Source organism: Culex quinquefasciatus, chromosome 2 (genome assembly GCF_015732765.1).
Source record: "Culex quinquefasciatus strain JHB chromosome 2, VPISU_Cqui_1.0_pri_paternal, whole genome shotgun sequence".
NCBI classification, from domain to species: Eukaryota; Metazoa; Arthropoda; class Insecta; order Diptera; family Culicidae; genus Culex; species Culex quinquefasciatus.
In genome coordinates, this window is record NC_051862.1 from 181,826,201 (window position 1) to 181,840,397 (window position 14,197).

Here is a 14,197-nt window from a genome sequence, read left to right on the forward strand (position 1 = left end):
AAATAAAACTCTCAACATATTTATATAAAATTTGATAAACAGCTCAACGGGCCAGTCATCGAAATATTTTACTATTTTTTTTTTCACGCGAACCGTAGGTTGGCAGGACTGCTCTTACACAAGAATTAAAATTAAATTATTTATAAATTGCTTATTCGATAGCTCTTTTAAATGTTAAACTAAACATTTAAATAAACACTTAAAAATCAAGAGAAGAGCTGCAGGTATTTATTTTTGTTCAAAGTTTTAAATTATGCTAGTTTCATTTTGTTTTACAAAAAAGGTAATGCGTGAATTGCAAATCAAGCCAATAGTTGACAAAAACATTAAATAAAATGGGTACCGGCCTAAACAACGTTGCTTTTTGGGTTTTGACTTTTTGTTACCCCTGAATCAAGGCGGTTGCAAAAACGCATAAAACGCAAAAAACAAGTTCTTTTTATTGGACCTTTTCGAAAAAAAACTCTTGAGTAGTTTTGCAGTCAAAAATAATGCTTTGACAGATTTTTGTTTTTCGCAACGTACGCAAAAAATCGGAATATTTTTTAACTGGTTCAATCATGCTCATTAGGGTGGGAACGGATTTTAAAAAGTTCTCAGATCAAGTTCCGGTGTGGTTCCCCTTGTAGGGCATACCTATATGAACTCTCACGCCAAATTTCAGCTAATTTGGCGTAAAACTGGCTTGTCTCAGGCGAGTTCAAGTTTACATGGAATTTACTGTTAGAATTTTTTTTTTTTTTTTTTGTTCAATCGCTCCTGCAGACCTGGGGAAAACATGAAGAAACTTCTAGGATGGCCAGAAATGAGCGGAATAGTCTGGAGAACAACTTTCCAGAAGAAACTAGGTCGATTCGTTCAACCCTCATCGGGGTCAACGGCAATACATCCGGGGTTATCGGAACCTACGGTTTTCCCCAGAAAAGCATGAATTCTGAAACTATAAAACAAAACCTGACGTGTTGAAGATATATGGAGAGGCAAGCTATTGTTTTACACTGTGAGTTTTGCCAAAATTTAACCTGATTCTTGATTGAGAACATAAATGCAAGTTTTTTTTTGTACGATTTGAAAACATATTTTATTTTTATTTGCTAGATTTCTTTTCCACAAATTCCATTACCATTCCATCGATAGACAAAACATTGTGTAGTGTTACAAAAGGTGACAATTATGGACACAATTGCTTATTACGCTTTATCTACTTGATCACATCATTCCGGTACGACACACGTATATTTTGTGTTAGTTAATTTCAACCGTGGTAGAAAAAAAAGTACAAATTTGATAAATATTTCTTCTTTGACAGCTCACAATTATTGGCACTTCTACAACCTTGTGCAGCATAAGTTACTCCTCGGTAGTTATTGCAAATTGCATTTTTTTTAATATTACTATGTCATTTTTAATAAATATTTTGTTGTGTTAGGCTAACGACGATTCTATCTAGAAAGTATGTTGAGCACAATGAGTTAAGTCTACCAAAACGTTATTTAAATTGTAAAGCTAATTCCGGGACACTAGTTTTCTATTGCATTTTCTGAATACGTAATCTTTGAGAGCTTTCAACAGATATTGATTTCTAAAAAGTAGTGCTAAAAGGTGAATGTTAAACGCGGTGACACAAAAGTGTTCAAATAAAACTGAAAAATTCTGTCGACAGGATGCTTTAGCAAACCCTAACCTAACTTAGCCAAAAATACACTTAATTCAAATTTGATAAATGCACAAAACCCCTTAACTTTTAACGCTTAATCTTGGACAGAAACTCCCGATACGCGACGGCGGACTCGCGCAGCTGGCCGAGGTACTTGCGCTGCACGTGCTGGAGCGTTTTCGGGTCCAGGTCGGTGATGGTCACGTTGGTCAGAAACTTGATGCCCTCAATACTGATGATGTGGCACTGGGCGACCGCCGGAAGGCTAAAAAAAAACAAGAGATTTATTCTCTGCGGTGCGAACTCGATTTGAATATCAATTGGGAGGAATGGGACTTTGGTGCGTGTGAAAATTGCTTTCAGTATAAATCTGAGGCCGAATTGAATATTGATGGGTTCGTGAGCTTTTATCCTTTTTTTTCTCTCTGTATTGAATAAAGAAGGGACGATTCTCCTCGGAGTGAATGAAGGAAGCCTTCCAGAGAGGATGTCCACGGGTCAACATATTCAATTTCATGGACGAGATTTTTTCCCTATCACATTTCAGTCTCCTCACCTTTCCTCCTCGCGGTCCGTCAATCGCCTGAATGTAATCATGATGGAGCAATCGAGTGCAGTCGCACCCAGCTGGTACCGTTCTTCCGGGCTAAGGTACTGCTCGACAAAGTGGCTCAACCTCCGCCGGCTATCGATGAAGGTGCTGGTGCAGTCTTCCCCACAATCGACACACTTTTCGTACAGCTCGTCAACGTACTCGTGCTTTCGCAACTTGTCCGGCTGAACCGTCGTCAGATTTGACTGCAAAAAGAAAGTGAAACTTTGTTTTAAACCCCACAAAATCAGGAAAAAACATCTAAATGGCCTTACCTTAACCAGAAGCTGCACGTCCTGGATCTGCTTGAGCGCACAATTCTCCGGTAGAAACTGGTAATTAATTGGGCTACAGGTACGTTCGTGTATAAGGTTTTTATCCTTCTGTGGGCAACCCAAAAAAAAACAGAGGGATAGAAATCCCTTCGTTAGAAAGACCCAATAAAAAGAAGATTTGCTTCATCCCAGCGTACCTTTTTCCTGTCCTTCCGAATCGTTAGCAGGGTTCGGTCCGAGTTCGCCTCATTCACCGAGTAATCCTTCAGCAAAGTTTCCTTTATCAGGTTCATAAAAATGGTTTTTCGTCTGGGAACAACAACAATAAAAAAAAATCGTCAAATCGTTTAAGAAACAATAACTCTAATCCCACCACCAACCTTTCCTTGTTCTGCTGGTCTCGCTGAAAGATCTCCTTCAGCACCCGGTTGAGCATGCACTTTTCCCGCGTCTCTTCGTACACGATGCGGCCGTTCTTGGTCAGCTTGAAGTTGTTCTGCGGTGCCCCGATGAGGCCCTTGATGGCGCGCAGCATCCGGAGCGGCTTCCTGGGGTTGGGAGGAGAAAAAGTTAAAAAAAAACTCGTAACATCGGAAACATTTATTGCAAACTTTGAATAAGATTCTCCGACCCTGCAAATGATATTGGCACACCAAAAATTTGCTCACAGCAAAGATGACTTTTTTTCAAAATCTAATGATGGCACTTTCATTCGTTATAGAAATATTTGTTTTCCCACAAGTTTGTCTTTGCCAGCTTTTTAATTTGACTCGTTCCAGGTTTCTATCAAACTGAAAAAAATATTCTATTTTCAGTTATGAGCAATGTAATTAATATCTGTATGCCAATACATACAATTGAAATGCTGTCAAAGACAAACTTATGGGAAATTGGACGAGTTTTCAAGTAAAATTTTTTACGAGACTGAAAAATCAAGTCTGTATCTTTGAGCGAGTTATAAATTTTAGAATCAATACTGATTTTTTCAAAAAATTGAAAAAATGGTCGCAAAAAATGAAATGAAATGAAAATCGGACCATTAGTTGCTGAGATATCGACATTAGAAAATGGTGTGTTGTTTGGGTGGCATCAATTTTCCTGTTTTTAAACCTTTGCATGGCAATATCTCAGCAACTAAGGGTCGTATCAACAAAGTTCAAAAGTGCAAAATATAGACAATTTTCTCAGCTTTTCAAAAATATTTTTTTCAAAAGTGGGCAAACATGTGCACTTATTTTAAAAAATGAAAAACTTCGACTATTTTCAAAAAAGTCACCCAAAAATGGATTTAACGGTGCACTTTATCAAAATTTCACTAAAGTACTTTTTGATTGCAAACTTGATTTTACATCGAAAAATAAAATTGAAAAATTTTGGCGACCAATTTATCGATTTTTTGAAAAAAATCAGTATTGATTCAAAAATTCATAACTCGCTCAAAGATTTTTTGCACAATCTGGAAATTTCTGAAAAAATGGCATTTGATGTCCTCTAAAACATATCAAAAACTAAAAATAATTTAAAATAGTGTATTTTGCAAATCAAGTTTTAGTGATAAAAAGTTAAATAAAAAAATCACCAATTTTTTTTTCAGTGTAGTCTGTATCCATACCTACAACTTTGCCGAAGACACCAAATCGATCAAAAAATTTCTTCAAAAGATACAGATTTTTGAATTTTCATACATCATTTTTGTATGGACAGTTGTCAAATTTGTATGGAAAATTTTATGGACAAACTAATGATGCAAAATGGCATCTTTGGGCATACCGGAGGCACCAAAAAAGTTTCAGCCGGATTAAAAAATACAAAAAAAAAATCGAATGACCAAAATCTGAGAGAACTCCTCTAATGCTAAAAATATTTGATTTTTTTCCATTTGGGCTTGAGTTGATTCTTATCTTGAACACATTGAAATCTTATTATGCAGCAATTCCATTTGAAAAGAGATTTAGACCAGTATTTTTTGTTTGGTCGTTAGGGTGACCTACTCCGTGCTGGGGTGGTTCCAAAATCGGCAGTTCTCGTCAATTTTTGCCAAAACCACATGTTTCAAAAATTCGACGCAAATTTAAGGTAATTAGCTTGCCTTTCAAGGAAAAATAATTTGAGATGAAAAACATTTGAAAAGTCGTATGAAAACTTAAAATGGTGTTTTGACCGCATCTGGACCAAAAAGCATAAGTCTGAAAATATTAGAGTGCATAATTGGCAAAGGGATTGCGTGGTCGTAAAAAATATTCGGAGTGAAAAGTGATTTTTTGTGATTTTCAAAGCCCTTTCTTATATCATCGTTGATCGGAAGGCACGGCGTCGGATGGATTATGTTTAAATTTTTCGAATAAGGTTTTATTTTTTTGCGGTGAAAAAGCTATTTCTATATAATGATCGAAAGACGCACTGACAATTTGGATCGTTGAGTTAATAGTGGAGCAAAATAACTGCTCGGAAGGCTCGCCGACGGGTCTGTTATGAAAGTCCTCCCCATAGCGTCGTAGCTCGAGGGGCATCGAAAAGCCAATACCTTATCCTACTAAACCAAAAAATATTAATCACGTGATGCTTGAAGGAGATGCTGTGGATTCAACGGTCTCAATCGGTATCAACAAGTATATAGCGAAAAACTATGTGCTTGATGAGTCTGCAACTTCAACTATCGGACTAACATTCCTCCCTTTCGTTGAACTGCAGGCTTCTTGGGAGGGCGCCGGTATTGACTAATAAAGTAGGGATCTTCAGAAATTAAACAGTGAACGGATGGTTGGCTCCCACTGATCATTTTTGATTCATTGTTTAACTTCAGCTGATCTGTCAATAACGGAGTAGCAGCTCATTGGCAGTCAACCATGCTCATGCTCATGCTCATGCTCTGGACCAAAAAGCCTAAGTCTGAAAATATTAGTATCGGATTCCTCAGAAAATTTCAAACAACCGTTAAAAAAATTGGCGATGTCTAACCGTAGGGGAGAATGGGGAGACTTGATCCCCGGGGACACTTGATCCCAAGCCTGTATCTCGTCAGCATGTGGGTAAAACAATTAGCTTTGTTCTAGAAAGTTGTGCGAAATCAACTAAAACTCATTGTAGAAAACAAAGAAAAAAATTAAAAAATGTTTAGATTCAGTTACACACATTTTTCTAAAACGAGCTGCAAAAAACTTCCAAGAGATCTTTTTTTCTTTGTATTGATATGTATAGAAAACACTCAAAAATTATTCAAAAACATATTTTTTATACATGAATTGTTTGATAAACTTATCAACTCCAAAACCCTTACGCATTTGATGTTAAATTTATCGTCATACTATTTTTACAATCAATTGTTTAAAAAAGTGCGTTTAGGGAGACTTGATCCCTGCCTTTTTACAGTCACTGGAATCAGCCTCAAGATTAAATAATTGGGCTGGGTTTTCATACATAGTTTCCTTTAGTATAGTTGTACATAACTAACTGCAGTTTGAACCATTTTTAAAAGTTTTGTAAACAAAAATGACCAGCTTTTGTAAACATGCTCAATTTTGGTCTAAAAAAGAAAATTTTAAGTTTTTAATATTTAACATAATAAACTTGTTATATTTTGAACACAAACGTACAGGTTTTATGTGAAATTGCTGTAACTTATAGAAAATTAAAAGTTTGGATGAATAAGAAACATTTTGCTTAAGATTTCTTCAAAATGTTGAAAGGGGGATCAAGTTACCCCTAACATTTTTAAAATGCCGGTTAAAAATATTTTTTTAAAACGCTTGGCATGATTCGCAGCGTTCACCTCTCAGAGAGAGCAGACGCATAGTGCAGTCTTTAGAAAAATCGTGCGATCCGAAAGACTGTAATCGGCTTGGCTTTTTGCTGTCCCGTACCTACGGGCTAAGTTTTTTTTTTTGCAAAAAGCACCGACCTGCTACATCTAGCAAGATGAGCTCGACAATACGCCGCGTAAACACGTTCAAAATCGACTTCGCTAGTCTTCCAAAAAAACCGCGTTTTGAAGAAATCCATCACTTCGTCAAGACGACCTTGGGGATTCCCAAAGAAAAGATCGAACGACTCCAAGTCAACCACTACTTCTGGTGTGTGTTTGTGAAGTGTGTGGATCTCGCCACAGCCCAGCAAACAGTCCTGCAGCACAACAACAAGCACGCGTTCGAGATTGATGGGAAGAAGTACACCATCAAAATCCAGATGGAAGATGGGGCCGTTGACGTCCGCCTACACGACCTACCCGAAGAGATCACCAACGATCAAGTCAAGAAATTCATGTCTGCGTATGGCGAGATCCTGTCCGTGCGCGAGCTGGTGTGGGAGGAGAAATATGAGCTCGCAGGACTCAAGACGGGCGTTCGCGAGGTGAAGATGATCTTGAAGCACCAAATCAAGTCATTCATCTCGATCGAGGGCCAACACACATACGTCACATACATCGGGCAACAGACCACCTGTCGTCACTGCGGCGAATACAGTCACAGTGGCATCCCCTGTACGCAGAACAAGAAGCTGTTGTTGCAGAAGGTGAGCGTCAACGAGCGCCTCAAAGACGCCAAGAAGCCAACCGGCAAGTCGTCCTACGCTGATGCCCTCATGACCAAACCTTCACCCCGTTTCGTGCCGGCAGTTCTCGTTGAGGACAACACCGGTATGGACTGTGATGGCGACAACACACACACCGATGCAGAGAATTCCGAGATGACCACCGAAGGGAATGGTAGCAGTGGCGGAGGCAGCGGTTTTGCTGCGGAGCCCGGGATCATCATTCAAGACGGCGGGAGCAGCGGCGACGCCAACGGCCTCGCTGATATGCGCCAGAAGACGACACCGATCCTGCAGGAGACCATAATCCGCGACGGCGACCAACTATGCGTGTTCAAGACTCCACTCACACTTCCACAAGACGGTGACGGCGCAGAGGAATCCGATGGATCTTCTACGTCATCTGCATCGGGTAAGCGTCCGAGAGGCCGTCCCCCGAAGAAACCAAAGACCAGCACGTAAACACCAACACACCCCTAATTTCCCCTTAACACAATGGATTATCAAAGCTTTAATATTGGTACACTTAACATCAACACTATCTCCAACCAAAACAAAATTAACGCCCTACACAACTTCACACGCACACACGATCTCGACATACTCTTCCTGCAAGAGGTGTACAGCGACGAGCTTTTTATCCCTGGATACACAGTCATATGCAATGTCGATCACAATCGGAGGGGCACAGCAGTGGCTCTCAAACACCACATCAAGTACACGAACGTCGAAAAGAGCGTGGACTCCAGAGTAATCGCCCTACGCCTGCAAGGGTCGGTTACACTGGTGAATGTGTACGCGCCCTCTGGAAGCCAACAACGTACACACAGGGAAACCTTCTTTAACACCACACTAGCTCACTTCTTGCGACACCAAACCAACTACACTATCTTAGCCGGGGACTTTAACTCGGTGATCAACGCAAGAGACGCTACGGGAGAGGGAAACCACAGCCTTGCTCTAAAAAACACTGTCCAACAGACTCGACTGAAGGATGTATGGGAAGCACTACATGGGACTCGGGTCGAACACACTTACATAACACACAACTCGGCCTCTCGCATTGATCGTGTGTACGTGAGCTCGAACTTGCGGGAACAGCTGCGTACAGCCTACGTGAGTGCCTGCTCATTCACAAACCACATGTCCCTGACAACCCGCCTGTGCTTGCCGAACCAAGGTCGAGCGCATGGTATGGGTTTCTGGTCACTCCGGCCGTACGTCTTGACAGACGAAACGATCGAGGAGTTTCAACAAAAATGGAACTATTGGACGCGACAACGCCGTAGCTACAACTCCTGGATGCAGTGGTGGCTGCGCCTCGCGAAACCAAAAATGAAGTCCTTCTTTAGATGGAAGTCTAAGGAGGCGTTTGATGATTTCACTCGAAAACAGCAGCATCTCTACGCGCAGCTTCACCAGGCATATCGCGCGTACCTGCACAATCCGGACATGCTGACCTCCATCAACCGCATCAAGTCCCAATTGCTTCTACTACAGAAGCAGTTCACTCAGCTGTTTGTGCGTATCAACGATACTCACGTAGCTGGCGAGCCGTTGTCAACCTTCCAGCTTGAGAGAGAACGAGGAAACGCACGATCATCGAGAGCATGGAGAACGACGCTGGCGCCTCTCTGGAGAGTTCAGATGAGATCCAAGAGCACGTGGTCAACTACTACCGAAACCTGTACGCAGAAGGAGAGACGCGAGCAAATCCCGAATTCGACTGCGCTAGGGTGGTTCCACCAGACAGCATCTCTAATCATGCCTGCATGGAGGAAATCACAACTGCGGAAATTTACGAGGCGATCAAATTCAGCTCGTCGAAGAAATCCCCAGGGTCCGACGGTCTTCCCAAAGAGTTCTACGTACGCACATTCGACATCATTCACCGAGAGCTGAATCTGCTGCTGAACGAGGCGCTTCGTGGTGACATCCCCGAAGAGTTCGTGAACGGTGTGATCGTCCTGGTGAAGAAAAAACAAGCTGGAAACTCCATCACTGCATACCGCCCTATATCGCTGCTCAACTACGACTACAAGTTGCTGGCCAGAATCCTGAAAGCGAGAGTCGATCGTGTTTTGCGCGAACACGATATAATCAGCCCTGTCCAGAAATGCTCGAACGGAGACCGAAACATCTACCAAGCAACTCTCTCGCTCAAAGACCGCATCGCACAACTACGCAGCCAACGACTCTCTGGGAAGTTGGTATCGTTCGACCTCTCCAGTGCCTTCGACCGTGTTGATAGAGGTTTCCTCTATCACACAATGAACTCGCTTGGTCTCAACCCCGATTTGGTGAATCTGCTAGAGAGGATCGGAGAGCGCTCCACCTCTCGGATTCTCATCAATGGACACCTCTCTGCTGCCTTTCCTATCCAGAGATCGGTTAGACAGGGTGACCCTCTCGCAATGCACTTGTTTGCTATCTACCTGCATCCACTGGTAGCGAGAATGGAGCGTATCTGTGACGGACCTCACGATCTTGTCGTCGCCTACGCCGACGACATCAGCATGATCACCACCAACGCTGACAAAGCTGAGCAGGTTAGGGGTCTCTTTCGTGACTTCGAAGGATGCTCCGGCGCGATGCTCAACCTACGGAAGACGACGGCCATCGATGTGGGTCACATAAACGATCGAAACAGACTTGCGCTGCCGTGGATACAATCGAGCGAATCGGTTAAGGTCCTCGGAGTGATCTACCTGAACTCTCTACGCCAGATGATCAACAAGAACTGGGACACTTTGATCACAAAAATGGGACAGCTGATCTGGCTCCACAGGATGCGCAGTTTAACACTGCATCAAAAAGTTACGCTACTGAACGTCTTCATCACATCGAAGATGTGGTATCTCTCCTCGGTACTTGCACCTTACAAAGTTCACATCGCCAAGATTACCTCCATTATGGGCAGCTACCTGTGGCACGGCCACCAGGCAAGGGTGCCAATGCATCAACTGGCGCTCCCAATCGAGGAAGGCGGTCTCAAGCTCCACTTGCCTTACTTCAAATGTCGAGCACTGCTGACCAACAGACACCTACAGGAGAGCAACAGCACACCGTTCTACAAGACCTTCATGCAGCGCATCCAGAACCCTCCGGACCTGCACACGATACCAACTGACTGCCCATGTCTCAAGGTAGTCTGCCAGGAGATTGCCTACCTGCCGGAACAGCTGATCAACAACGCCACTGCGACGGGTGTTCACACGAACCTCCTTCAGCAAGTGGCCACACCAAAAGTCATGTCGAGCGATCCTACCCTGGACTGGAAGCTGATATGGCGCAACATCAACTCAAGAAATTAAAATCAGCTGAGAGAAGCTGGTACTTCCTACTGGTGAACAAGAAAACCACTCACGGGGAGCTGCTCCATCGGATGAACATCGTCAACACACCGAACTGCGCACACTGTGGTGTGCAACGAGAAGACTTACAACACAAATTCAGCGCCTGTTCCAGAGTGACCGGTGCGTGGAGTACGCTCCAACGCCACCTTGCAGCGGCGGGGATGAATGGCACCACCAGCTTCAACAGCCTTGCTCAACCAGAACTACGAAGATTACGACGAGATGTGAAACACAAAGTGATGAAACTTTTCATCAATTACATCAACTTTATTAATCAATGTAATAATCAGATTGATGTAGATTCCCTTAATTTTCACTTGGAAAATGAAATCTAGAATTCATCATGTAATTAGCTTTTACAAATGACTGAATAAATATTTTATAAAAAAAAAAATTCGAAGTGTTCATCTGATGAAATATCCTTATTAGCCAAACATAGATGAATGTTTAAGCTTTCAATTCATGCAAAAAGTTTATAGTTTTGTGAGAAATTGACAGAGTTATGTGCGATACAAAAAAAAGAGGATCAAGTCTCCCCACTCTCCCCTAATTGAAAGACGCAACTTTTAGTACCCAAACATGTATAGGTCATCCCTGAAATTTTAGAGATATCGCAGCCTTAGTAAAAAAAAGTTGATTTTTTGCCGATTTGATCATTTCCCTGTCTTGGCGCGAGGTGCGTCGAAAAATCGAGTTTTTATTTATGAAAAATCATATCTCGGTTCGACATCGCAAATTTTTTAGTAAGTTATGTGAAATTTTTCAAGGAATCCGACAAAAAAAATTAAGACGCGGTCAAAACGCCATTTTAAGTTTTCATTCGACTTTTTATAAATGTTTGGCGGTTTTTTATTCGAATATCATATTATTTTTCCTTGAAAGTCAAACTAATCACCTTTCAGTTGCGTCCAAGACACTTAAAATCGGTTGAAATGGTGCGGAGTTTTGATTTTTTTAAACGTGTGTTTTTTGCGAAAATTGAAGAAAATGGCTGTTTTTGGAACCACCTTTGCACGGTGTAGATCACCCTCACGGCCAAACAAAAAAAAAATACGGGTCTAATTATTTGGGCTAAGGAACCTCCAGAATTATTTTGGCCCGATCGGAGAACTTTTTTTTCGGTTTAGGCTCTTTTCAAATGGAATTGCTGTATGAATATCTGTAAAATTTGGAATTAAGACTTAAAAATCAAAATAAAAAAAAAACAAAGCATTAATAACCAAATCTGTCATCACGCTTCTCAAGGCAAGGTCGCAAATAAATATTCAGAAGTGAAATTACTTCATGTTTTGTCAGCGTTGTTCTAAACAAAAACATATCAAGTATAAATGCCTCAGTAATAACGCACAGTTATTTTTACACACTATGTCTTACTCACAAAAGTTTACAAATGAATGTTAAGGTGGCGGCACTACATAAATAGATAGAACACCAACGTCGTCAACGTTAGATGTTTGACGGTGACAAACCCAGAGAAAAAAAAACGTTGATTCATTTTCGAGAACAGGAAATATCAAACAGATAAATTTCACTCGATGTAAATTGTTCATGAAATTGTTGTTCTTAACTAGAATAGAACTTACCCTGAGAAGAGATCTAACGGACAGTATTTGCTTATAGTTCCTATGGTTTTCCTTTGCAGCTACAAACAGAAAAAAACACTGATTAAACATATTCCAAACTTGAAATAGTTCACCAACTCAACTCACCTTTAAATACTGAAACAGACAGAAGCGGCACTTGCCGCCGCTCGTTCCGGCCAGCTCCGGAAGCGCCAGGCTATCACAGTTTGGAAACGGTTCCTCCTCCTCGGCGTAATTTCCGTCCAGGAAGGACCAACCCTGCTTTGGTTTAATCTCCACGCAGTACGTGCTGGAGGGAAGGAAGCGGGCATCCTGGAATTGATTTCATTTGGAGTTTTAAATTATTTGGATTATAAATAATAATAAAAAGACTACCGTTTCAAACGAACCACGAATGAATCCCTTTGGTCAATTAAAGTCAATCAAACAAAAGCGTTGGTAAATATTTACACACCTCTTTCGAACACTCGCAGAAGTTAAGCCCCATTAATGGCCATCGGCAGTAGCAAGTGTAAGCAAGGGCCATTCGAAAATAATGAGCACAGCAAATAAAATAATACAAAAATAAATATTTTTTTCGTAAAACAAAAATTTTCAGCTATGAATCAATAATAAAATCTTAATTTTGAAAAAGTTAGTTTTTACTGCGCAATTATTACAATATCAGCGGCTATTTTGAGAACATTCCCAACGCCGGCGGTCGGGGAAAGATCAACAGCTGCGTTTACGGTTTACTTTCTCGGCAGAGGTCATTAAGTGTAAATATAGGACTTGTAATAGTTTTGTGGACCGCGCAAGCTGAGTCCATCGACTTCACTATACGCGTTCAATTCTGCGGCCATAGCAAAGAGATGAGCGTTTATGACGCTGGGAATGTGGAGGTCGATGGTAAAAATAGGTAATGCAGGAAGTGTTGACGAAAATTGATGACAATACAGTCGATTCTCTGGTTGTCAATATCCAAGGGACCGTCGAGGAAGAGAATCATCAGTTTACAGAACAATGCAAAATGAAGATTCGATTGAAAATATGTTTTTCTTGGTACCCAGCTATGGGAGAGAATCATGGCAACGTCCAGCAAACAAAAACAAACTAATGTCAAACACCCTTCAAAGCTTCGTTTCGCAAAGAAAAATGTCTATGCAAGCCATGAGATAGTGACAATATTGACAACCGGAAGAGATTTTTAAAGCAAACAGAATCCAAGGGACCGTCGAGGAAGAGATCCTTCAAGCAAAAGAAAATATCGAGGAATAAAGCCAATCGAAGTGTGCAGTTTGAAGGGACTGAAGAATTCATCGATAGATGGAGCAATAATGATATCGAGAAGATCGACAGCCAGAGAGTCGACTGTATTTATAAAGTTGACTCTTTACTACCAACATTTTTTTTCTCGTGCCCATGTTTTGAGCAAATATTGTTCTACGATAAACTTGCTCGGTTTTTTTTCTTCTTTCTTTTAAATATTTTAAACAACAAAACTGACTAGAAAAAAATAAAGGTCAAAACGCACGAAAGTCATAATTTTCAAAACATATATTTATTTCCCTTTCCAATGTTTTGACAGAGTAACTAAAAAACTTTGTCAACAGAAATGTCGTACATTTCAAATTTAAATTAGAAAAATTGCAGGAATCGCAATAATTTTTGTTTGTTAAATTTGGTTCAAAATCGGGATTTTTATATGTTTTGATATAGTATCAATAGCTTCACCAAATTTGAGCTTGATCAGAGATAGTCAATTTCGAATGATGTGCCACTTGGCGCGAAATGACAACCTATGTCTAAATTTCGTAATAACCAATAATGTCCTGTAATTCATATTGATCCAGGAAATCGTAATTTTTCATTGGCAGCATGTTAAAGTAGGAAAAATGATTTTTGCCTAAAATGTTTACAATTTTTTTTTTCAATTTGAAATATAAACATTGATATTTATGTAAGTAATTTTTCTTTAAAAAAAACAATTTTCTTCAAAATCTTGAATAAAATGTGATTTTGTTGTACTAAAAGCGGTTAATTAAAAAAAAAAAATCTTCGTAATAGCCCTTACGTCACATAGTCAAATCAATGAAAAATATCGATTTTGCTTGAAAATTGCTGTTATAAAACAATGCAAAAGTATTGGAAACAGTGGTGTAACTAATAAAATTGAGTTTGCACAGGGAATTTTGAAAAATCACCGTTTTTATTTCACTTAAATGGCT

General features: G+C 40.5%; 1 protein-coding gene across 4 annotated transcripts in view; it reads right to left on the minus strand.

Annotated features, from left to right (window-relative positions):
- Window positions 1-1,059: 1,059 nt before the first annotated feature.
- LOC6033261 (inositol-pentakisphosphate 2-kinase) overlaps window positions 1,060-14,197 on the minus strand; it is a 233,718-nt gene continuing 220,580 nt past the window's right edge. For all 4 annotated transcript variants that reach the window (XM_038251592.1, XM_038251594.1, XM_038251591.1 and 1 more), the window contains 7 exons: window positions 12,117-12,302; window positions 11,991-12,049; window positions 2,905-3,072; window positions 2,722-2,833; window positions 2,525-2,632; window positions 2,214-2,455; window positions 1,060-1,922 (listed from right to left, as the gene is read on the minus strand). In XM_038251592.1, coding sequence (XP_038107520.1) covers window positions 1,745-1,922; window positions 2,214-2,455; window positions 2,525-2,632; window positions 2,722-2,833; window positions 2,905-3,072; window positions 11,991-12,049; window positions 12,117-12,302 — 1,053 coding nt within the window. In that variant the 3' untranslated portion in view covers window positions 1,060-1,744. The remainder of the gene's footprint in view (window positions 1,923-2,213; window positions 2,456-2,524; window positions 2,633-2,721; window positions 2,834-2,904; window positions 3,073-11,990; window positions 12,050-12,116; window positions 12,303-14,197) is intronic.